The sequence below is a fragment of the Cuculus canorus genome, chromosome 14, assembly GCF_017976375.1.
Source record: "Cuculus canorus isolate bCucCan1 chromosome 14, bCucCan1.pri, whole genome shotgun sequence".
NCBI classification, from domain to species: domain Eukaryota; kingdom Metazoa; phylum Chordata; class Aves; order Cuculiformes; family Cuculidae; genus Cuculus; species Cuculus canorus.
The window spans coordinates 12,568,489-12,593,360 of record NC_071414.1 but is presented as its reverse complement, the minus strand read 5'-3'; the positions used below and the strand labels follow the sequence as shown (position 1 = coordinate 12,593,360).

Below are 24,872 nucleotides of genomic sequence, written 5' to 3'. Positions count from 1 at the left end.
GAGCTGCAGGAGCTGCTCATATATGGGTTTCTTGCCCACCCCAAATGAGAGGAAACCTCACCTTTGATACTTTAAACTGATGTTTCACACCACCAATAGATTGGGGCAGGAGTTTGCATTCCAGTTCCTGTAGCTCATATGATTAATTGCTAATCAGTCTGCAGCTGTGGTTCATCCCAGGCTGTGCCGTATCTTCGCTTACCACAATTAACTGGGTTCTGACCACCTTGCTCCCCATTTCCCGTGCCCACCACAGGTTTGTGAGGACAGCAATCCCGTTCACACAGGAGCCCCAGCGGGACAAACCAGCCAACGTTCAGCCGTATTACCTCTACGGATCCAAGGTCAGTAAATGAGCCACAACAGCCAGAAAGGGTAGATTTTGGAAGTATTTATTTAGGAAGAACAAAATGCAAGAACTAGCTCATTAACAGAATGATGGGTGCAAATGTACAGGGTCACATTGCTGCCTGAAATCAAAAAGCCATGCAAGAAGCAGATTCAGTGTGCTTTTGCTGTTGCTTTCCCACATTCTTCTCTATAACATGGCTATGTTATGGAATGCTGATACCACTCTGTGCTTGCTCTTGGCACTGAGCCCAAGTCACATCCATCCAAATGCTTAGAGAGGAGAGCAAGTTGGAGCTCCAGAGCAGTGCTTCTCCCTGAGGAAGGTTCCACTTCCAGAATCCCATTTGTAGTTCAAAAACATAAATGAGAATTACTAAAATACTTGTGTGTGCAAATAAGGACTACTTAATAGTGACAAAAAGCTCTTGTCAGGCTGTGATGACTTTTTATACAGGTGTTATGAGGGCTGTGGGGGGTGATGCGCATGGAGGATCACTCAAGTGTGAAACTGCTTGAGTGGAGTTTATTTCTTGTACACATCGATTGATGACTCTGAAGTGAACCTACAGCACTGATGCAGATCATCTAGTGAGAGTACACCCTGGCTATTCCCAGAGAGCTGACTTGGTTTCTTTTTAAAAAAGAACCCTCAGCAAATGAGAATATTTTTGTCACTCGACAAAAATCTTTCTGCCTGCGACCAGTGTCCGTCCCTGCCTCATGTTCTACCCTGGGACAAACAGCTCTCATGGATGCACAGACAGTCCTGTTGGAAAGAGCTGGGAAACAGTAGCATGATCTCTAAGCAGGGTCTCCCTTTATTTTGCTCTCATTGAAGGCCATGCTGTGGCAAGATGGCCCTTTTGTCATCGCTGGTTTTATAGGAAAAAAAGCAGTGAGGGGAACTATACGGACTCTCCCTCATGAAACTGGAGCTCCTCATTAGCACAGTAGTCATGGGGACTTCCAGAAGCTCCTCTCTCAGTCCATCATTTAGCGGCCCCTCTGGTGAGCTGCTCCCTTCTCCCACGTCTTCGTGGCTGGCATCAGGATGCTTCAGCCTTGCAGCCCGGTGGCACCGTGCAGACCAGAACTGCAGGCAGCCGTAAGCCAGGAGAGCAACGAAGCAGAGGAGCAGCAAGCTGCTCACCATCCACATGGAGGTGGTAGGTTCATGCTTAGAGCCTCCAAAAACCAGGGGGGTTTTGTCCAGAGTGTGGAAGGTGGTGCAGTGATTACTGGAGGGGTAGGAGTTTTTGCAAGTGATGCAGAGGACATAGATGGTGGATGGTGTGAGTTGATGAAGGACGAGGGAGCTGAGGGGATGAGGAACTCGCTCCTCACGGTGGAAGTTTTGGCGTAAATAGCCAGCAAAGACACTGTTCCAGTTGGGGCGGTACATGACGTGATAGTAGTTCTCTGGACAGGGGTTGTTCATGGCCCAGGAGATGGTGGCACTGGTGTAGGTGATGTTGTGCACTTCGATGTTCATCGTGCCCCTGAAACCAGATGCAAGGAGAGGCTGATTTTCCCAATTTGTGACACTGACATCTTGAAGTCTTCCCATCAGCCTTACTAGCCATTAAATTGGACCTAAAACTAGCCAGCTTAGATTAAATGCTAGGTCTTAAATGGCTAAAATTACAAAAGATGAATCCTGCTTGTGTCCAGGCTACTGTACTACTGTGATTCATAAATAAAAAAATCAACTGGGACGCAGGCCGTACTTCATGCTGTAGCTAGATTTTAAACAAATTGCTTCTTTATGCCTAATTGTCTATATAAGAAGCATTTTCAGCTTTTTTTGTTTCGCGTGGAATAGAAAGGATACTGCAAGTGTAATTAGCATAAACTGATCATTAAACTAGCTCCATCTGCTGATAGCTACTTTGATTTTTATATCTAAATGCCATTTTAAAAGCTGCATAATGCTTAATTCACCAGTTTAAGTTGTTGCTGCATTTTCTGTGCTTTACTTGTTGCTTAATAGAGTATAAACTGTTCCTGCAGCACCTCACACTGTAATATCAAGATCTTAAATGTAAAATGTGAAGGTTAGTGAAGTATAAAATCAGTGCCTTTAGGGAAATACAAATTCTTATTAATAATAAGAACTAAGCTCTCCCCCAGATAAAAGACATTGACCACTACAAATTACTTTTTTAGCAACAGCCACAAGTCACTTCAGTACATCACTCCGTTACATTCCCAAGGTGATTGCAGGGTTATCTCTCCCAACCGGCCAAGTTCATTAAGCAAGAGCTGCATGCGGTAGACCTAGTCTCTTTCTATTTTTTCCTTTTCCCACTCTCGTTTACTGTAACTAACACTCAAGAATCAGGTCATTTTAACAACTGTTTTAATCATGTTTAGGTGAAGAGCAGAACACATGCACCCATCGCTGAGCCCTCCCAGAGCCGCAGACAGCTGCTTACCTTCCCCGGCAGGTCCGTGGTGGCCCGTCCGTGCTGGAGAGCAGTGTGGCCACAGGCAGGCAGTGCCTTCCCCTCTTCCCACTGCTCGCCTCCCTCCTGCCTCTGCTGAATCCCTTCCCAGCACGCTGCCTTGTATTATACCCATCTGGGGCTCCGTCATCTCTCACCATAGCAACCAATAGGAAAGGATGGGCAGGCATCTTCAAGGGATTTGGGGATCCCTAAAAGCTTCTGCCTGGAACAAGAAGGTGTCTCTGAGGCAGAAAAAACAAGCCAGGTAGTTTTGCTTGCTGGCTTGTTTAGGTTGGTTAGGTATTCTTTTTTGACATCCACAGATCCCCAGCAAAGACCATCACTGCTCCCGAGGAGGGTTTGGGGTTAGAGACTCATTGGTACACGGTATGAAATCCCGGATCCTGGCCTGCAGTGCACGTTGATAGTTTAGCACTCAGGGGCTTGGTCTTTAATTCTATGGTTTCTTGCACATTTAAACTACTGATTTTAAGCCAAAGCCAGTGAGCAGTAGATTTTCATCCCTGATGCTGCAGCAATGTCCATTAGCTTTTTAATGTTTTCTAAGGTGTGTGATGGGAGTAGAAACTGGGTTTTCAAGGACCTTGACCTCTTGCTGAACTTCTGTGGGGTTCAAACAGGCTCTTCTTTGTATGCCACTGCTTTACAGACAACTTGGGGATGTCCCGTGTGAGTCTGTTTAGAGGGCAGGAGGGAGATGCAAAGCCAGTGCCAGAGTGTTCAGGGAACACCTTGAGTCCGTGGCCAGAAGGGAACAGGGGTGGCACTGGGCCTGGTAAGGAGAGTCTCTGAGCAAGTGACTTGCGGCTCTCTAAAGCCAAATGTGTTTGTGGTAGGAACCTTCCCAGAAGAAATGTTCATTCTGAGTCTGGAGTTATTTATTACATGTTGTTCCTGGAAAGGTGCTTGCAACTTTTTGAAGATCTTCTAAATATCAACAGTGAGGAGATTATGCAAACTGCATCAGGAGGGGCTGTTTTAAGCCTGGGGAGTGTGTGTGTGACCCGTTGCTTTTTATTTAGATTTTGCAGTTCTGGATGTTATGGTTTCGTCGTCTGAGATCTGTATTCCCTTCTGTTTCTGTGAGTGATCTACATCAACCAGAGAGCTGCTATCTAGGAGCAGGGATAAAAAAAATTATGGACAGGAATGGAAATGAAAGTGCTCCCAGGAGGCTTCCTGCTGTTTGCATGGCTTGGTCCTGCTTACAAGAGCAGGGGAATAGAGAGCTCTTGGCTTGTTCCATGCTGTGAGTAAAGTACCTTCAGGGAGAAAGCTGACGATACAAATCCATGCTTCAGAAAGATGGATTACACAAGGTGGTGACGTTTTCTAGAGACTTCCTTTCTTTTGGCATTTGAGTTGTTGAGTTTGTCGGTATTCATAGTTGCTTCAAAATGAATTTCAGTTGTTTACGAGTAAGATGTATTAGTGGGAAGAGAGGAAAATGGGATTAGCTGGGTTAGGCCAACAATGGGTCCTGCAGACCTTTCTGCATGCTGTGATCAATACTGCTAGCTCAAAGGAAACCACAGCAAAACTTTCAGTGATGTTGATATTAGCTGCTCCCAAAATCAGACTTACACCAATTTACACTGATCATGAACTTGAAATTATCATTTTTCAGGATGAGAGGATGCCAAAACCATGCCAGTGCCAGGACTGCTCCAGCACTGGTGTTCCTCATTTCTGCGAGTGGACATGGCTGTGGCCCTGCCTGTGACCTGTCACTCCTCATCGTAGGGTTCCTCCAGTGGCCAGCAGAAACTGAGTCATTTTCTGTTCATTCAGCCACTTGTAAAGCACAGCAGGTTGCCAAGTCTTTGTCAAAGAAGCTGCAAAATTACCACTACTTACTACTCGTTAACCACTTCTTAGCTCTGTAAATGCATTTGGCATCATTTATTTATTTTCATGAGTGCTTCTGTTTTTCTTGGCACTGCCAGACCCAGGATCATGCCAGACTTGCTGGAAATCCCCATTTCCCTTTCCGTGGTTGAATTTGCTCCCCCCTTTTTAGTTAGCGTGCAGGCAGATGTAACCTGAAGGACAGTGCGTGCTGCTGGCACTTGTAAAAATAGTTACAGCATCCGAATGGGATGGAGCCACTCTATTTTCTGCTGCCATGTCTGCAGCAAGAGCGTAAAGGGGTTAAAGAGCTGTAGTTGCTACAGGAGGTGACGGCAGCAGGGGCTTGCTGAGCCCCTCCAACCGAATGCATGGGCTGCCACAGCCACCGGCTTGTAAATAATAGCAGCGTATACAGTCCGCTAAGATAGCGAAGTGTTGCGCTGAAACACAGAATATACACAGACACAGTTTCAATACAGTATGCAAACATGCCTGCTGCGTTGTACCTGTCCTGTCTATCCCAGCTAGGGAATATGGAGGTTTTTTGCGTGAAAGTCTTAGCAACCGTCTGATACAGCTGAATATGGTAAAACCTTTATAGGGAGAGTGGAAGTTATTTGTGGCAGGGGAAGGAATCGGGTCATATTCAGGCTGTTGGACTTACAGAGCCTCCTCTGGCAATTCTGATCAGAATTGTTTTTCACTTTCTAAGACACCATCTCAGCTGTTGCACTGAAGTTATTTTGGCAAGGAGCCTGGACTAGTCTTGGGCTATGTGCAAGTCCATTTTAGTCTCTAAGTATATTCTTTCATTTCCAAGTGGGTTCTGGCTCAGGCAGTATTATCTGTCTATTATCACTCTCCCTGATCTATGTCATCAGATAAAACTCTCCCTGCCTTCCCTCAAATGAGCTCAGACGGGTCTGGGTGATGCCCAGTAACAAGCTCAAAGACATGGAAATGACAACTGCATTTTGTTTTGCTTTATTTGCTGCTGAATCTGCTCCGGAGCATCCCTAGTAGTCTCCAGAGCTCCCAAAGCAATGTGGGTGCCTCCCCTATGTGCTCCCAAGCATGGATGGTTGTCCTTGAGACCTGAGTGCAGAGTGGGACACTTGAACTCTGAGAGACACTGGGAACTCTGCCCTGCACTGCGAATCCCAGCCTGGCTGCGCTCCCAGCCTCCTGGCACCAGAACCTGCCTGTTTGGCCCCAAACCAAAGGTGGGGCAAACCTCCACAGTGTCTTTAGCAGCTGCTGCTCCCAAGAAGCAGTGAGATTGGGGGCTTTGCTCCCGCTCTCTGTGGGGGTGGAAGTGGTCGAGCGCGGGGGAGTGAGCTGTGCTCTGCAGCCAGCTTGTACCTTCAGCTGTTTTGTCTTAAAATACCCACTGGTGTCATTTTTTACATCCTACAGTCTTTACCCCAAGCTGTGTATCTCACCCTTAAATGGAGTGATATTTTTAATTGCTGGCAGAATATTATTATTAGATGCAAGCCTGCTGCTAATGTGCTATGTGGCTCTGCAGAGAGCTTGATGAACCTACCTCATCTTGCAGACAGGCAGGGATGAATCATCCTGCTCATCTGAAGCCAGCGCATGCGCTAAAATGTGTCTTCTCCCAGTCAGACTTATTGCTGGGACCCCCATGTTGTGGGAGAAGCCCACTTAAAAGCTGCTCTCCAGACCCATAATCCTGCTGAGAGGTGGGGCAGTGCTGTGAGGTGGTCGGTTGCATGGCAGCACCATCTGCTCACTGTTCCTACAGTGAAATGCCAGCCCCGTTACAGGGAAAATGTGACCAATTGCTCCCCAACTGGATACTGATGGTGGCCCGGCTTAGGGGACCACGGCACTTGCACAGTCTGAAGACCTGACTCCTAGCTATGGAGCAGCAAAGGTGCTTTCACAAACGAGCGTGGATTCATGAACCCAATGAAATGGGGATATCTAGTTTCTCCCTAGCCTGGATGAGCCACCAGTTTCTTAACTGTGGGGAAATAACAGGGCAAAGGAGCCATCTCAGGGCCATCTGGCTTACCCCAGCAGCAAGGTGGTGCTTTTTGGATGTGCCAGGACTGGAGTAACACATTGCAAAAGCCACAGCAACAAAGCACTGTGGGAGGGTGGCTGGGTGGGCCCTGACAGCTGCCTTCCCTCTGGAATGATCAGGTCAGCCATTCAGCAAGTGTTACAGGTGAGCATCACCTGGTGATTAAATAGACCCACTTTAGGAAATACAAACTATTGCTGCTTTTCACATGTGTCCATGTATGTATCCAGTGGCTTTGGATCAGCCTTAACCAGAGAGCTTTTTAAAGACCCTTTTATCTAGGGATGGAGATACAAACTTAAGCAGCAGCATCAAAAGCAGTTCTTAGAACCAGACAGGCACGCAAGGAGCTTTGAAAGTAGGTTTCTGTCTGCCTAAGGGGCTTTTAAATTCATGCCTGTACTTATTCAGGACTCTTTTGTTTAGTTTTGATGGGAGAGAAAGTTCATGCATATTGTGAATGAATGCACTATGGGGCCTCTCGGGTAGCCTTTCTGTACATAATAGTATTAAAAGGGGTTTTTAACCTGCCAGGATGGGAAATTAAATTTCACAGAAAGTAGTGGACTTTCTTACTGTGTCTTCTTTCTGCTCACTCTTCCAGAGAGCACCTAGGAATTACAGGAGGCAATAAGCTGCTGGACCAGAGCATTAGAGCTATAACAAAATGAGGGATAATTAATTAATTAATTTATTAAAGCAATTGACAAGTCTGTGAAAGTGCGAACAGTACATCTGTCTGCTGAAATTCTATATCTGAGAGCAAAAGAAAATGCTTTTCTGATTCTTAGCACTTCACTTTGTAACTCATTAGTAACCCAAATGAAGCATTAAAGTAAATCTCGAGGAAGTGAGTCAGAACCAGAAGACAACTGAAGCCTTCGTCTGGCTGTATTGCAATTGCTGGGAGCAGCAACACTGGAGGATAGACAGCATTTTTTAATATTATATTAATTCAGCACTTGCTCCCTTTCAGTCTAAGCTCTTCAATGTATTGGTTCCTTTGCTCTCTTGGCTCCTTTACTGGCAGAGAAGGAAATTTCTGTAAGCGGAGTCCTTAAATTCTAGAGGGAAGCAAGCTCTGTGCTGCAGGAGGATGCACTGTGCCTCTAATAATCATTGTTTACCCAAGAAGCAAAGTCAGCCTTGAACTATGTATTTGAGATACTGTTTGTTTTCTTAACATTGTTTAAGAAAGGTCTTTTAGTAAGTGTGATCCTGGTGGGTTATTTGTGTTTTGCTGCAAGAGGCACTACATGCCAGAATCTTTCAAAGAATGTGGGTTTTTGCTGCTTACTGAGGTTACAGTTGTTATAAGTGTTGAGGGGGGGAGGCTGCTGCCCTTCTCTGCTGGGCTGAGTCGTGATGCCAACGCTCCCATTGCTGAGCCCAAGCTGAGCATGTGGTGTCTTAGCTAAAACTCATTTTCAGTATTTTTTGTGCAGATAACGCAAGTGGATTAATTCCCTCTACTTCTATTTCTCTCACACCAATTGGATCCTATAAATGTTCCAGTGATAAAACATTGCAGCAATTTCCGCATTTCTAAGATTACACTGATAGAGTACATTCCTGGAAATCACTTTCTATTTCCTTCTGCTAAAAACTGAGCGGCCAGAACCCTGGATACTATTATTTTCCCTAGGCCAGGGTTAGATTCTTGCCCTTTTTACAGTCCCCTTGGGATAGCTGTTAAGTTCAGAGGCTGATATAGAGCTTTCCAGGGTGCAAAAAAGGATCTTCTCTGTGCCTCTTCCAACTGCCCCTAAGCTGACATGCTCCAGTTCCTTCTTTTTGTAATAAGCTTAATTTAAAGCAAGTGCCCACAGGAAAAAAAAAAAAATCTGTCTGATTACCTGTGTATAAATCTTTTATTTTAGTAGAGAAGAATTTGGATTTGAAGAGGCAAAGGGCCAGTGAATTCAAATTCTTGATTGGGGATGTGTGGGAGAGTGAATTACCTTGGAAATGAAAGTGGTGTTGCTACGTGGCAGGATAACAGACCTTGTGACGTGGCAGTGTGTTGAGTTTAGAATATATTTGACTATGTAAGAAGAAAAGAAATCTCTTTGCCACCAGAAGCAGAAGAAATGGGAATTGTCATGTGTATTATTATTTCTCCTTCTCTTAAAAATTATTTGCAGTGATGGAATATAATATTGTGATAAGAAAATTACTTACAGGTCTGGTAAATGCTCCTTTCTAACAGTCATTGTGTTTCTAATTTCTCAGCCTCTCAACATTGCCTACAGTCACATCTATAGTTCCTACCGCAACTTTGTGGGGCCACCTCATTTCAAGACAATCTGCAGGCTTCTTGGCTATCAGGGCATCGCGGTGGTCATGGAAGAACTGTTGAAGATCGTCAAGAGCCTGGTAATTCTGAGCCTAACCCTGACGATGGAGAAATCTTGATGCCTTGAGAAGTGCAGCTTGGACACTCAGTGTGGGCTTTGGGTTCACATCTGGACACCTTCATGCCCCTTGATCCACACCAAAACACTTTATTAATGGGCTAATTTTCACTGTTGCTGAGGGATCCCACTGTGGGATGATGGAGTGTTTCTACCATCTTGAAATGTTAACTGTAATCAGCCACCTACGTCTGGGGGTGGTGGAGTTGGCATTCTGCTTTGCTAAAAGCCTCTGGGGAGGGATCGAGTGGGACATGGCACTCGTGGTCGCTCAGCAATAGCACAAGAGCACTTTGTCTCACTGCCTTGTGATATCCCTGGAAAGCTGCAGGAAGGTAGAGGGGAGGCAGCAAAATTGATGAAGCCAACTTTTTGAGTCTTTATAAGAAAATTCCATCTATCCTACTCAAGCCATACTGTCCCTTTCCATCAGGGATTCTGAAGCTAGGCTGACAGTAGTTGTTATCTCTTCTTTTACCTAACAGAAATGTGATGTCTACAGGGAAATGATCTCATATGTTCCCTAAAGTCACTACAATACTGAGCATTAAAAATGGACTAGGGAGTGTATAATTTTTCAGGTCATGCTTTACTGAAAAGACAATTTCCATCATTAGTTATTTAAATTGGTTTTTTACTGCAACGATGTCTCTTAGAACATGTCTCACGAACCAGTGTAAAACTGAAAATCTCAAGTGTACATCCGATTTCGCTACTGTAAAGCACCGTAGCTGCTGAAGATGTAATTTATGTCAGTTGAAAATTCTGTAGCTGGTGTGTGAGATCAGACAGCGTTCGGCACAAAGGCAAAGACTTTATGTTTGGCTAAACAGTGTTTAGTGTGTAATCCCTTTTAATGTATCCACCAGATGCAGGTGTATAACTCCAAATGACAGCAAGTGCTTTTAACTAAGAAATATACTTTGCTCTTGTCCGTGTTAGTTGAAAAGATTGGATCTGTAGAAACATGTTCTACATGCATATAGATTTGTTTTTTTAAACTCTGAGTATCCAGTGGTCATTGCTGGGTGGAAGGAGCATTTCCTGTGCTGGGGAATAACTCCTTTAGCAGCTCTGTTGAAATGCTTTTTGGGTTAGGAGCACAAGTCCAGCTGGATCTAGGACTGAGCCTTGTTTGGATTTCAGTTGCAAATAATACAAACACAGCAAGCTGTATTTTGAAGTCAAAAATCCATGCAGCTGTTCTTTCTTATTTGGGAGGAAGCTGTAAAAGCACTCTTAACTCCATGCACTTGGGCTGAGTGTTGTATTTGAGTGAAATCCAATTTAAGCAAGTTCTTTTCAGAGTTCGGCTGAAGTTTCATCCTGTGCTGTTAGGTGTGGACCCATCCACAACCAGCCTCTTTCTAAACAAACACCAGGAGAAGCTGTCATTCCGGTTTAACCTCCCTTTGTCTCCAACAGCTACAAGGCACCATCCTGCAGTATGTGAAGACTCTGATCGAAGTAATGCCCAAGATATGCCGCTTGCCAAGACACGAATATGGCTCTCCAGGTTGGTGGTACGGATGGATGCTTGAGCAAGAGCTCGCCCACGTGTTGGTACAGCTTTTACTCAGGCACACAGTAGTAATTAAACAAGGCTTGGCACCTGATATGCAAGAGCAACATGTGGCCAGGCTTGCTGAGACACACTTTCAGCTGTTTTGCTATTGACATAGAACATGCATAGGAAACTTTTCCAGGGGATCTCCTGTTGGAAATTTCCCATTGAAGACACAGATGGCTGGTAATGGAATGTCTTTTGTAGCTTCTGTTTCGTTTTCAGGATTTTGTAAGCTTTTGTTGTTGTGGGTTCACTGATATTTTTCAAAAGCTCTACTTGATGCAGAGATTTTTTGCAGCATGATTGTGGTCTTCCCTTGAGCTGTATGGGGAAACTGGCTGGTGGACATGAGCCAGCATCCACTACTGTCTTAAATCTCATTTTTCCTCTGATGAGGAAATCCATCAACTTCATATGAATTACTCCATATTTCCCAATGGTAACTGAAAGCAGGATAAGACACTGCGTGCTAGTTCTTCCCAATATCAGTCTCCATCTATCCATTTAGCAGTTACAGCTTGCAATTTATGATTAAGGAAATATCAGGCATGATGATTTATTATCAGGTTATCAGAGGGTCCTGCCACTTTTGCTTTTCTGACTGTCCATCTCTGTCTTTAAGGAATCCTGGAGTTTTTCCATCATCAGCTGAAGGACATCATTGAGTATGCAGAGCTAAAGACCGATGTATTCCAGAGTCTCAGAGAAGTGGGCAATGCCATTCTCTTCTGCCTCCTTATCGAGCAGGCTTTGGTAAGGCAAAACCCCCTGCACCAACAGATCGTACTTGAAATTGGCAGCTCAAGAATATAAGTGGAAGTGGGTTCTCCAGCAGAAGAGTTTGGGAAATGTTACTTTCCAGCTTCTTGTGTGCTCAGGGTCTCTCTGGAGCTGTGTTATTGGGGTCTGTGGGCATGTCCATGGGGATGGTGTGTACTGGCACTTGTTTGCTGACATCTGGGTTTGCTGAAGGAGAATCTGAATACTGGATGATCTAGATTTAATTCTTGGACCTAAAGCTACCCTTTCTTTGTCCTTCTCAGAAATAAAACCAACTGGAGCTTATTTCTAGATTGTAAGCTCTCTGGGGCAGGGATCAATACTTTTATATATATATATTTATATATTTGTACAGCAACAAGTAGGTTTGAGCTTTTTGCTCTTTTGGGGTGCCAGTGCAATGAAAAAAAAAAAAAAGATTGATTCTAACGGTGGTAAGGATAAAGCAATCCAACAGGCAGGAAATCTCAGAAGAGCTGATGATGTATTTCCTATGACTTAACTTCACTGAAAATGTAGTTATGAGTAATGACATGGTATTGCCCCCTGCACAAGTGTTTGGCACATAAGTCAGCCTCTCAGTTCATGTGATACCCTTTCTGGTATGGGGCGAAGGCTATGTCTGAGTGTCACACATCATCTCAGCTCCTAGTTTTTCCACACAAATGTAGTTTTTAATGAATTTATCTCACGGTTTGGCACAGAGCCAACAGAAGAGTGTTCAATGACACAGTTTTCCATTAAGAATGAGTATTTCATAATGGTTTTGGCAGGGTTATTTCAGTTTTTCCAGAAATATTTCCCTAGCATAAGATGGAATTTCCAGGCAAAGCCAGAGAGTTTTGTTCAGAGCAAAACCAGAAGAAAGTTCAATTATTCCAGGTTTTACCCAACCATAGAGCACAGGGAAAACTGAAAATCTCTTCATGTCCTCCGAGTGGATATTTCTGCACTTGCCTTTGTATTTTAACCCCAGATATAGAGACTTTTAGTTCAGAACACACTCAGTGGTTGTTTCAAATGCGCTCAGTGAGCAGTAGCTGCGTAAGACTGGAAAAAATAGAGATATGTATATCACTTAGCTGCTTGGGTTTATGCTATGGAATTACTAGAGTTGCCAACTGTACCCTGGTATTTTCTGTTCCTTTTGTGGCTTTGTCACTGCTTTCTGCTGTTCTCTGTGTTGGATTTTATGCTGGATGTACTGCATTTGCCTTTTCTGTCCATCTTTAAATGGACACTTAAGGGACACGTGGTGGTTTCTTTTAGAAATCCTTCATTTCAATGCAAAAATGTTCCTCCAGTCCCAGGAGCTGCATATCTGCAGTATACTGGCATTTTAGAATAGCAGAAAATGAAGGAGACAGTGAGAAATTGTGGGTCCCTTTAGGAAGGCTGCCCATCAAAGTCACACATCTGCCCACTTTCCGTGCCAGCCAAAGTCTCTCCCTCTCTGATCCTCTGTTTTCCATGCAGAAATAGATTCAGAACATAAAGTCACTTTGCACACAGCAGCCATTGGTTCTCACTCGCTGGAAAGTGTCAGATGTGTGGAGCCATCCCATAACAAGATTTTTCCCTCTAATGAAGCTCTTATGCAGCAGGAGCAATTGCAGAGTCATCTAAGGCTGATGGTATTCGCTGGCAGAGGCTGCTGTGGTGAAGATGTGCAGTCTGCTCCTTCTACCCCCACTTTTTGTTGTTTAAGTTTGAGGAATGAGGGGTTGCTTAGGCCTTAATTTCTAAGCAGAATTCTTACTCTCAGGTAATGGGCCTTGGGGAGGAGATCTGTTAATAACATGAGTAATTTGGGAGCAGCTGTCAGGTGAATGCAGGCTGCAAATGGTGAAAATGCTCTCTTTATCAGAGGGAAACAACAGTGAAAGAAAATTCATCTGGGAACAAATAGTGTTTTGCAAACAAAATAACCAAGGTGACAGGCACACTGTATTAGTATCAGCATCTCTCTGCCTATGGAGGGATCCCAGATCATTCCTGTCCCTCCAGCACTGTGTCACAAACTGCACTCCCACAAACTCGCTCTCATCCCAGCATCCATGCGCCAGTACAGCCTCCTGCAGCTCCATGCTACACTGTCCTTTCTTGGCTGGAAGGTGGGCTATCCACCCGTGCATCCCAAACAGACACAGCAGTCATTCCATCTGGCCCCAAATATCTTTCGCTGCGCTGTCATGACTTGCTTTCGAGTATGTCTAAATCTCTAGAGTAGGCTCAGAACGGAAAGCATGTCCTAGAACCAGACTTTTGTAGGTGCAACCTAATGCCTTGTTGTGACGCAATGCCTCTGTGTTAAACAGCTTTGGTTTCCTTGCTGCCGTTTCCCATTGCAGACTCGTATACAATGTATTGTCAGCCATCAATCCTCAGTCTCCACCTGCCTATTTCTAGGTTTCTCCTCCTTGTGCATCTGTGTTTGGGATTATTTTTTTCTCAAGTGCATCGGCATGCGTTCTCTTAGGTGGCATCTCATGATGTTATTCCTCTCTGGACTTCTGTATTATTCTCCCTGGTGCCTACACCACTGGGATACTGGTCTGATAGCCCTGGCTGAGAACAACGTATGAACAACCAAATAATTTCAGACCAATGCATTTTGTACCTTCTTGCAAAAGAGCCATACAACACTATATTTTACATGTATACATCCTAAAACAACTAAGCCAAAGGATAACTTCTACCTGGGCACTCTCTGTAAAAATAAAGAGCAGGAAGTCATCAGGGTAAGATGAAGCTGAAACCTCCACGTTCTTTATCCCCTCTTACTTGCAGTGCTGGTAAGTGGGACGAAAAATAAATATGAAGCTCTGGCCTTGTACATGCAGGAGGTAACTTCTTTGAGTTAAGGAAACTTCCTGGCTTAAGTTGAGAGGTATTTCTTCCAGTTTTAGTTCATTTAGGTTTGAACCATTTGAGTTACTACTGAGCTGGGTTGGATTTAAATAGGTGCCATGGACATGAATTGTTGTAGTGTTGTCCAAGCCCCTGAGCCATACACTCAACCCCTGCAGGTATTTTTTAACTTACTTTATCTTTCTTTCTTCCTGCCTCAGTCCCAGGAAGAAGTTTGTGATTTGCTGCATGCTGCTCCCTTCCAAAATATTTTGCCCAGGGTCTACATCAAAGGTAAGAAGCTGAGAGGGAAACAGTGGACAGACTCAGAGGTCTCTGCCCAGAAGCTGTTTCTCTCCCATTTCTGCTGAGGATTAGTTCCGGCCCTGCTTCCCACTCAGAATAGATAAGTGGATACAGCCAAAAGTCAGGTGGAAACAAATGTCATTTTCTGTATCCTAGTTAAAATCTGAAACCTTAGTCAGTTTGGGGGTTCCCTTAAGGTTTTAAAGCCATTTCACAGCCTCTTTGGAGAATGACAGCATGAAATGTCCGTCTCAACAGGAGTGATCAGTAACAGGGACATGCTTTTGGACTTGTGATTAAGCTGCTGCTGAGACTGCAATTGCACATCCCTCCCTTCTCTGCATCGCTGGTTCCCTCATTTGCTGTTGGTTTGGCTCACTGATCCAAAGTCTCGTTGGATGGTTGCTGGGGGGCAGCTCTGAGCAAACTCGGCGGAAATTGCGGGTCTCCACTTCCTCCTCTCATTTCACTGTTTGCTGCTCGCTTGACAGAAGGAGAACGCTTGGAGGTGCGCATGAAGCGTCTCGAAGCCAAGTATGCCCCACTTCACCTGGTTCCCTTAATAGAGAGGCTGGGCACTCCGCAGGTAAGGATTTCATTGAAAGGGATGACTGTTGAAAATTCATAGCAGTCCCCAGATGGCCTATTTGGCCCTGGGAAAGTGATCCGTTTTGGTTTTTTTTTTTTTCCCCCACAAAAAAAAACATCAATTGGACAAGAAAAACACAATCCTTGCCCTAGCAGACACCTCAAAGAGAAATTTGTGAGCAGATGGTGTGTTGCTGCCTCCGGTCTGGAGAGCTGGTGGAGAGCTGTAAGGCAAGCGTGCTAGAAGCCAGTTCTGGATAAGAACAACTCTGAAAACCTCTTCTTCTCCATTTCAGAAAGATGGAGAATTGTTGGGGTGGTTTGAGGGGAAATTTCGCAGGGCTGTCCCTGACTCAATCAATTGCTGTCACTTTTGGAGATCCCGTGTTAGGGCTGCAGTATGGCCTATTTTTGAGCTCATCCCTGTCAAGGAATGCATCTGAGAATGGTTTCCCTCCTAGCACATGCTTCGAGCTTCAGCACATGCTTAAAATTACAACGCCATTTAGGTGTCTTTTTGAGGTGGGTCTCGGCTTGGAAAAGGTCTCTTGAGCAGAAATTGATTACTGTTAAAAATATCTCCATAGACTGATCAGTGTAATGGGCAAAACTTGAGCTCCTTTGATACCAATAACCAGCTTCCTGCTGCCTACTTATAGGGCTCATTGGATAAAAATTATTCAAAGTATTAAATGAATCAACATCCTTTTCCTGTAATGTACTGCTGAGGGAATGGAATGAACACTCAGTTGTGTGAAGTGACAGACCTACTGCAGTCAGAAAGTTGTTGATTTTTTCCTTATTTTTCTGATGGACCCAAGGACATTTTGAACTTTGTTTCATTGGAAATCTTATGAAACAAATAAATTGGCTGGATAACTGAGGGCTTTGTCTTACTATGTAGACACTTCTCTCACTTTCCATTGACTTCCTTTTAAAGGAGACACTCGAGAAAAAGAATTCACCTCTGTGTTTTTGTGTCTTTGTGTTGGTCTTTCTCTCTCTCCTTCTTTCCATGCCAAATCATCATTGAAATCTGCTACTGAGTCCACTCGTTGCTTATCCTTGCCATAGTTATGATGGTGATGAAAACAAAAGGTATTTCATGTCCCGCTAAAAATTATTTTTTCTGTAAACTGTTCCCATAGTCATCATACAGGTACAGTTCAGTACCAGATATTTTTCTGAGCTGAGATGTACATGGAACGCGAGTCACTTTCTACAGGTGCCTCCATAGCTTCTAAGCTTGCTCCTTCTGCAGTTTTGGACATGCCTTTTGGAAATGCAGTTTTGGACACAGGCCATATGGGACTTTTTCTTGCAGAACGCAAAAGTGCGTTTAGCGGTTGTCCAGAATCTGAGCAGAAGTTGTCTGCTAGATGCCTCTCCTAAAAGGTGGCCCTGTGCATTTCATATAATTATACGCTATAAAGGGGCTGAGCCAGAGGCTGCTGTAGTTAGTAGGGATCTATCTGTCTTTGCAGGCTTTGGGTACAGTTCTTGCAAGCTTGTCAGTTAACAAGCTGTAGAAGAGGGATGGCATAACTGGATTTGTGCAATAGCAGGAAAACTGTCAGTGATGGTTGTAAATAATTGTTTTGCATTGGGAATGCAGAAGCAGCTATTTGATAGGTGATTCATAAAGAACCAGGGAGGGTCGAAGCAGTTCATTAAAGGAATCCTCTCCATTTTAATTCTGATCATAGGGGAAAATAGTAAAAGATTTTCAGAAGTGCTAAGTCAGTCTGAGTTTTTCACTGGAATTGTTGAGCCAGTACAGTGGCATCCTTTGACATCCTTCCTCTCCTGATCTTAGAAATCAGTAGGGCCACAGACTGTGACGCAGATCTGGCCACAAGACTAACAGCTCTTCAGCTGCCTTCATCGTGTTAGTTATCTACCCAATAATCTTATGGTAGTGACTTTTAGAACCAAATTCTTTCTGTGAATGTGCATAACGGAGTGGCGCTACAATCCCTTTCTAGATTAAGATTTCTTCTGGAACAGTATACTAAGACCATTGGAGTAGTTTGTTCTTAAAAGTATTTGTTCTATCACTATATCTTAGCAAACATTAATGCTAACACCTAACTTATACTTGAAATGCCTTTATTTCTACTGTGTCCCCATTTTGCCATCATAGACTAGTGTGTGCAGATGTTAGTCTGTACCTGTAAGAGCTTGGAGCAGGTGAGGAGAGAGAAAGCATACAGCCTTTTGTTATAATAACGAGCTAAATAAAATAAATCTTTAATTGCTAAGCAAACACATCCAAGTGCTTGCCATGAAATCAGTGATATCATTCCTGTGTTTAACAAATCTAGGGATCCCAAGCCAAATCTGACTTCTGCACAGCAATACTGCTTTCCCATAATATTTGCTATTAGTTGAACATTAATTGATCTGAGGTTCCCAGAACGTCCTTGAAATTTTGACACAAGGAGGAATTGTAATGCTTGTAATTTCAGTAGCCACCAAACGAAAAATGCTTTAGGTTACTGCCAGCATAAACTAATAGTTAGGAAAGAGGATGTGCAGGCACATTCATGTGGTTTTAGGGTGGAATAAAGATGATCCAAGTAAAAGCACAATTTTGTTCTTAATATCTGGCCAGGACATGTACCTGCCTGTTGTATGAGATGCTGAGCCCCTGTTGTGATTCTGATCAGGATGACATTTTCATAGGCATTACAGGGACAGCTGGAAATGGAGCAAATCCTTAAAAACTACTTAAAGTTCCAGGAAGTCCTCTGGGATAGGCAGGGAATCAGTAAATGTCACACTTGCTGTGCATGCCTCTGTCAAAGTGGTGAGATGTGTAAAAGGCTCTACCTGGGAGGCCAGGGCACCGTGGCAGCCTTTGGCTTTCTTATAAACCACAGGTTTTCCAGTATTAAGGTTCTGATGGCTTCTCATCTTCCTCGGGGCTTTTTAACCCTAACTACAAAAGAAATTAAGAAACCCATAAGCTATCTACATTTTAAAGAGATGATGGCAATGTCCTGGGAAGGAAAATGTCCCTGTTCTGTCTGTTTTATTTTCATAATCTGCACAAATCATGACATTAAACCCAGCAACACCAATAGCACTAATAGAATGGAACAGTGTGCTAGCAGAATTAAGTATCAGTATTTCTGATCAGAGCTTTGCCTCCAATTTTTGTTTTCTGACGTATGTAGTTGTTTCAAAAAATACTTAGGTTGGTGGAGTATAATTGAGCACAATATTAAGTCATCTTCCATTTGAGGGATGAGAGGTTCTCTGGTGGGGAGTGCCATGAGAGCAGCCATTAGAGGTAAGGTCAGACCTTGCATGGGATGTGTGTTAACTTGGAAAGAGCCAGGGAGACTGGGAAGCACTGAAGCCAGTGAGAGGGTCCATCTGTATTGCGTTGTCACTTCTGTTTCTTTGGTTGTCCTTCTCCTCAGCAAATAGCCATTGCCCGGGAGGGTGACTTGCTGACCAAGGAGCGGTTATGCTGTGGGCTGTCTATGTTTGAGGTGATCCTGACACGAATTAGGAGCTACCTGCAGGACCCAATCTGGCGTGGGCCACCCCCAACAAATGGGGTCATGCACGTGGATGAGTGCGTCGAGTTTCATCGGCTCTGGAGTGCCATGCAGTTTGTGTACTGCATCCCTGTGGGCACCAATGAGTTCACTGCAGAGTGAGTATCCATCTGCCGCTAGTGCTGCTCATGAGGTAGGGAGGCCAGTAAGCCTCCAGGATGCAGCAATAACCTCAGCCAGTGGAGGGGGAATGTGGGTCTTTGATGAAATGGCTTTGTTATGCATGGACTTAAAGACCTGCCCAGAGCATTCTATCTGAACAGCTGGGGAAAAGAGTAGTGTAAAGAGGCATGCCCAAGGGGACATGCAGAAGGAGATGGGTAGATGGGCCAACAACCTAAGTCAGAGACTAAGTCTTCATCTATCTTACCCTGCCATGCACTCAGGTGTAATGCTGCATGTCTGCTGAGTTAATTTTCTCTAGGTGTTTACCCACTTTCTAGGAGTAGGACTGAACTTGATTTCCCTAGGATTTCATCAAGGAGAGTTCCTGGTGCCATGGTAGGACTTCTCTTACCTAACTCTATCCTGTCATCTCTCCCCATCCCACCACCCTGTCCTCCTTCCAGACAGTGCTTTGGAGATGGTCTGAACTGGGCAGGTTGCTCTATCATTGTTCTTCTTGGACAGCAACGTCGCTTTGACCTTTTTGACTTCTGCTACCACCTGCTGAAGGTGCAGAGACAGGACGGGAAGGACGAAATCATTAAAAATGTGGTGAGTTGAGGGGTGAGATCCCGGAGGAGCTGAAACAACATACTTCTCTCTGTTTTCTGTCTTGCTTTGTCCAAACTCATAAATTAAAACCATGCCCAGTGTTAATCTTATTCAAACTGGACACACTCACTATGAGATTTCCGTCTGCAGTCTCAGCAGAGAGGCCAAGGTTTTAATTGGCTTGACAATCAAATCTTTTCTCCCAAAGCTTTTCCCTTCTTCCTGGGGTTGGGAAGCTGGAGCTGAGGAGCTGGTATTTCCAGCAACCATCCTGTGATCGCAGTGGCTTTATCAATAAGCAGCTGGGAGTCTAAACTTTAGAATGGTTAACATAGGACCACTCACTGACCTTGTTAATGCTCTGCCTTGAGTCATCAGACCCTATAATGAAGTGAGTCACCGCTCCCTGGGAGGTGCTAAATGGAACTGTTAACACATGTTACAGATGCTTTGCTTTAGCAGTGGTTTCCAGCAGAAGGGCAGAGGTACTGGTACTTTCTAGCTATAGTCAGATGATCTAAGACTCTCTTCATCTACTGTTTTTCTTCCTCATAATCCCTCCAGCCCTTGAAGAAGATGGCTGACAGGATCAGGAAGTATCAGATCCTGAACAATGAGATTTTCGCCATCCTGAACAAGTACATGAAATCAGTGGAAACAGACAGTTCCACAGTGGAGCATGTGCGCTGCTTCCAGCCCCCAATCCACCAGTCGCTGGCCACCACCTGCTAGTATGGACACTGACCCTGCACGGGTTGGGAACAGAGAAGGGACTGAGCCCAGAACAGCTGGGAAGGGTAAACTCAGTAGCGTGAGACCTGGCAACAAAGACTGGGTACGCCTACTACACGTGAGGATGCATCTTCCCATCCAGCCCTGTTTGAGTGCATGTTCTTCTGTACCATCCCTGTGATCGGTTTTACTTGTAGCTTTCAGACTTGGGGGTGGGTGGGGGTGGGCGGGCAAAACATGCTTTTCTTCCATGAAGTGGTCCAGTTTTTTCCTGTGATTCATCCAGTTGAACACATCACTCTGAAGCCATATTGCAGCCCCAAACGTGGGAGTCCTGGTGGAAGAGCTCCATGCGTCTGCAGTGCCGGGAGCCCACTCCCACCACGGAAGCAGTGGGGCAAATCAGCACCCCCAATGACATGTGCCACCGCCAGCCATGGAGCAGGAGGGTCTGAAACAAGTCCCCGATTCACTCTTCGGGTGGAAGAAAAGATGAAGGCAGAATATCACCTGTGGCAGCACCCTGAGGATCAAATGATGGGCGCAGAGGAGCCATGCTGGGCTGGTCTTGGATGTCTGCGTGCCCCAGTCTGGGGCTAACTTTATGCTCTCTGCCACATCGTTGGCCTTTCTAGCATCTGTTAAAGAGAGCTTTGGTACGTGGGTTTCAGAACAGCAGTGATGTAGTCGCCAAATAACTCCTTAGCACTTCAGAGAGATGGGGAAAGAGAAAGTGGCCTGGCTTTTTCTCTGCTATGGGACATTGACTTATTTTAATGCAGAGGGTTCTCCCCCGAAGATACATCTTCCATGGACTAGACAAGATTTTGTACGGACTACAGGAGAGGCTGCATTCATGTGAATGTGCTCTTGAACATATTAATTTAGGTGGAAATAATCACTGGTCCTGACAGGAGACAGGTGTAGTTACCTTGAACATACTTTATCTTTGATCGTTGGCCAGGGATGAGCATTGGGGAGTTTAATTTCTGTATGTTCTGGGATGCTATTTTCTCTTGTTTTAGATGAATTCCTAGTGGCACAGTGACCAAATATCTTTCTTCAGAGAATGGTGACTATAAGCAGGGCTTGGGGTACTTCCCATCACTCAGAAATGATGTGATTGTTTAGAAGAAGTAAAATACAGGATAAGCATTAAAAAATACCCAGAATTTTCCAGGTTAAAAGGCATTCAGAGGCTTGAATGTGTTTCCTTTTCCTACTCAGCTAGTCTAAGATCCCCAGGTACTGAGAACAAATTCGGTAGGAATTTCAAGGAGGATTTCAAAACTCATGGTCTTCCCTGCTTCCCCTCAGTAGTGTGATACAAAATCTTGTGCTTGAACTTAAAGGACATCAGACCACATCTCTAAGAGAACATGATGCTAGCCTCACTGCTGACAATATTTAATTTCTCAGCGTTAGCTAAGTTACAGCAGATAATTGCTGTTACAGTATAGAAATGTGATAATACATATTCCTTTCATGCATTTCATCATGCTTTATAAACCGCATGCTATGACAGATGTTAAAAAGGCAGAACCTGGGCATTTATTCTCTCGAAGGGAATGTCTAATTAATTAGTGAAACGTCCCAGCAAGAGTATTTTGTCTTGGGAAACACAAGCCCACAAACTACTATTAGCAAAAGGGAGATCTTGGTAGGTGGGATGAATTTGTTCTCTCAGACGCTCACCATCCAATCCCTTGATAATCAATAAATATCCCACACGTGAGAAGTGCTGGACATTTTCACACCTTGAGTTTCCTTTAATCACTGAGGTAGACGTTTAAGTTGCAGGAAGGAAAATGTGCAGCACAGTAATCTGAAAGTAAAATGAAATCTCAGGAAGTCTGAAATCTTGGAGTGGCAGGGAAGGACCCAGCTGGCAAGGTGAGTCATTTCCTCCATGTCTTGAGGAAGAGCAGCAGAAGAGCTTCTGGGACTCAGGCTTTTGCTCTCTATTTACTCTTCCGCTAGGGATGTCAGTTCTGGTTTTCCATCATGTTCCAACACTTCTACACTACTGGAATGAGGGTATCTACAGATATATATTTTTAAAAGGAAGAGGAGAATCAAGCACTTTATTTTTTGTGGAAAACAAGATACGAGGAAGATAGATCCAACCAAGATCCTATTTTTCCTGACCTAAATAGTAAGTGCTTGTTATTTTGGTATGAAAGTGTTGCTGAAAAAGTGGCACAAGTCCCTGTCTGGCTCTTGGAGCCACCTGCGGGCACAGCACAAATTAAATGTCTTACTGCGTCTGACATTATGGGATGTTAAGAGTCCTCTAGGAAACCAGCATGAGCAAGAAGTTATTATAAGATGAACTGTGCCACATGGCCCAGTCTTAGCTACCTAGACAAAATAGGATATCAAAAGGTGAATTTAAATGCTTGTTTTCATCTGTTTAGGTCTGGAGTGAATCATGAGATATTTCACCTAAACATGAGTATCTCTCTGCATTCTTTGCTATATTTTTGCCATAATAATTCTCTGAAACCCTTCAAAGTACAGTTGTATGTACTTGGAAGAACAGGCGGATGAAATCTATTTTTTGCCCTCAGATTGGCTGGCAAAAACTTGAAATCCCTACAGATTCCGAGGGATTAAATGTTTGAGCAAAACGTCCAAAGTGCATGAACAAAATGTAAAGCATTTTTGATGGTAGAGTGTATGCAGACCTTTTGCCTTGTTGCTCAAGTAGCATGAGATATTGGCTAGAAATTATCTTAAGGTCTTAATTTCTGAGATTTGATGTTACTGTCTTTATTATCTAAAGAATTCAAATAGTCTTTAGCTTCAGTTCTGTAACCCTCCTTGATTGTATATGAGAAAGAGGTTCAGGCTCAGGTCTTTAAAGAACTCCATGAATAGGGAATTTTTTTTCCCTCCTGGCCTTTTTTTAATGTTATAATTGTTAATAGAAATAGGGAGCAAATTTGTAACAGTAGGGCTAAATAGTAACAGATTGCCACCTGGCTGGGAATGTTCTCCACACTTGCAGACTTTCTGCCAAGTTTGGTTATCTTTCTTGCAAATGTACTTTAATCTTATAGTTTTCATTCTACAATCTGCAGATTCCTAATTTTTTTTCCTAGAGAAATGTGGACCACGGTCTGCATACTTCTAAGTCCACTAACTATGGTCTTGCTTTTTAACCTACATTTTCCTGCTTACTCTGAAGTAGTCTGCAAACTCCTTGGAATTTACCAGCCACCACCACTTGGAATGTCTGCTTCGAAGACAACTTGTTGGCTCGATACAGGAATTACAGAAGGGGGTGGAAGGTTGTTTCATGAATGAAGTCAGACTAGGTTATTTTGATATTCTCTCCAGCTTTGACATTATAAAGTGTGACTATTGGCAGTCACATGCCTTTCTTGGATGATGCTATACTTGACTTTCAATGATATAACAGAAAAAGGAAGCAAACTAGTTCGAGCTCAGCACTTCAGTGGTTTTCCTTTTAAACTCTGACAGCACTTACTAGCATTGAACAACTTGTTAGTCCTTTTTCTCCTGCATTCCTCCAGCCCAAGAGGTTCATGTGTGTTTGAGAACAAAAGAAAAAAAGTATTGAAGGTGTAAAAACCAAGAAAATATTCTCCAGAACTCTTGTCAAATGTACCATATTTGTATGAAAAGCTGCTTGAGTTATTTTGTACAATGAATTTTATTTATGGTGAGGTATATTTACGCTTGTGATTTGATAACGGTGTTAAATTTTTGATGCATATTTGCTATGCAGCTGAAAACAATATTTTGGTTTTTGTATTATTATTTTTTGCTGTTGTTCTAAAATTCAGCTAACAGAAGCTGCCATCTCCATTAGAAATGCTTCTGCAAGAGTAAAGCATCTGATACATGGTGATATGTCCCGTAACACAGCAACCAACAGTGTGTACAACAAACGTGGGATGACTTTTGTGATGAAGAGAAATAAAAATTGGGCTCATTCATGAAATGGGCAGACTTTATCTTCTGGTGTCATCATCGTTGTGATAACTGTTATTTGGAGAGAGCTTCTGGTTGCATCTGGCACAAAATAAAAATTAAGAGGAATAATTGCAGCATTTTGCTGATGAAGTGCCAAACTTTTATCAATACCGAAGGAAGGAAAAAAAGGAGCTCTGTGGCCAACACCAAAACAAGCAAACAAATTTTCCTATCAAAAAGTTGATGATTTTGTTTATTTAAAAAAGATTACTTTCTTTTGCTTTCTTCCATAACAAATTTTGAAATCTTGTTTTAGTGTAAGAGGGCTGGGGGAGGGAAAATTTAATAGGATTTGACAGGCTCTACTCAAAACAAAGCTAAAGTGAGGAGCTAATTTCCTCTCATTACCACAGCCTTGTCAACTCAACAGGGGCCTTTTTTTATTCCAGGAGACTATCCTTGCTATTTTTTTCCAAATTTCCATTTGAAACCATTCTTAGGTTTGTGTTAAAAGCTTCCAAGGAATCAAGCAGCCAGCTGTGACTGTTGACTGCAGAATGAGCAGTAGGGACCAAGGGGAAGAAAAGACTTTCTGGGTGCTGAGGAATTAGGGTGAAACAATTGATGTGGATCTATGGTAGCAACAGCACCTGTGCTTCATCAGCTCTAAACAAATGCTGTAAC

General features: G+C 43.6%; 2 protein-coding genes across 4 annotated transcripts in view; one reads left to right on the top strand and one right to left on the bottom strand.

The window, feature by feature from the left end:
* Window positions 1-24,293, top strand: part of CYFIP2 (cytoplasmic FMR1 interacting protein 2) — a 54,877-nt gene extending 30,584 nt beyond the window's left edge. Inside the window, exons 23-31 of one of the 3 annotated variants that reach the window (XM_054079575.1) lie at window positions 257-344; window positions 8,956-9,099; window positions 10,563-10,653; window positions 11,327-11,457; window positions 14,556-14,628; window positions 15,132-15,226; window positions 18,657-18,895; window positions 19,367-19,514; window positions 20,079-24,293. In XM_054079575.1, coding sequence (XP_053935550.1) covers window positions 257-344; window positions 8,956-9,099; window positions 10,563-10,653; window positions 11,327-11,457; window positions 14,556-14,628; window positions 15,132-15,226; window positions 18,657-18,895; window positions 19,367-19,514; window positions 20,079-20,246 — 1,177 coding nt within the window. In that variant the 3' untranslated portion in view covers window positions 20,247-24,293. The remainder of the gene's footprint in view (window positions 1-256; window positions 345-8,955; window positions 9,100-10,562; window positions 10,654-11,326; window positions 11,458-14,555; window positions 14,629-15,131; window positions 15,227-18,656; window positions 18,896-19,366; window positions 19,515-20,078) is intronic. The other 2 variants (XM_054079574.1, XM_054079576.1) reach the window with 2 other exon arrangements.
* FNDC9 (fibronectin type III domain containing 9) lies at window positions 397-2,986 on the bottom strand. The gene is made up of 2 exons (XM_009565236.2): window positions 2,787-2,986; window positions 397-1,850 (listed from the first exon to the last, which is right to left on the bottom strand). The coding sequence occupies exons 1-2, from the start codon at window positions 2,984-2,986 to the stop codon at window positions 1,181-1,183; spliced, it is 870 nt and encodes a 289-aa protein (XP_009563531.2). The 3' UTR covers window positions 397-1,180.
* Window positions 24,294-24,872: the final 579 nt, after the last annotated feature.

Bases quoted from the DNA above. Each gene is read 5' to 3' on its own strand.
- FNDC9 (XM_009565236.2), bottom strand. From the start codon at position 2,986: ATGCCTGCCCATCCTTTCCTATTGGTTGCTATGGTGAGAGATGACGGA. The intron at 1,851-2,786 runs GTAAGCAGCTGT...ATCTGGTTTCAG, and splicing joins CCACGGACCTGCCGGGGAAG to GGGCACGATGAACATCGAAG.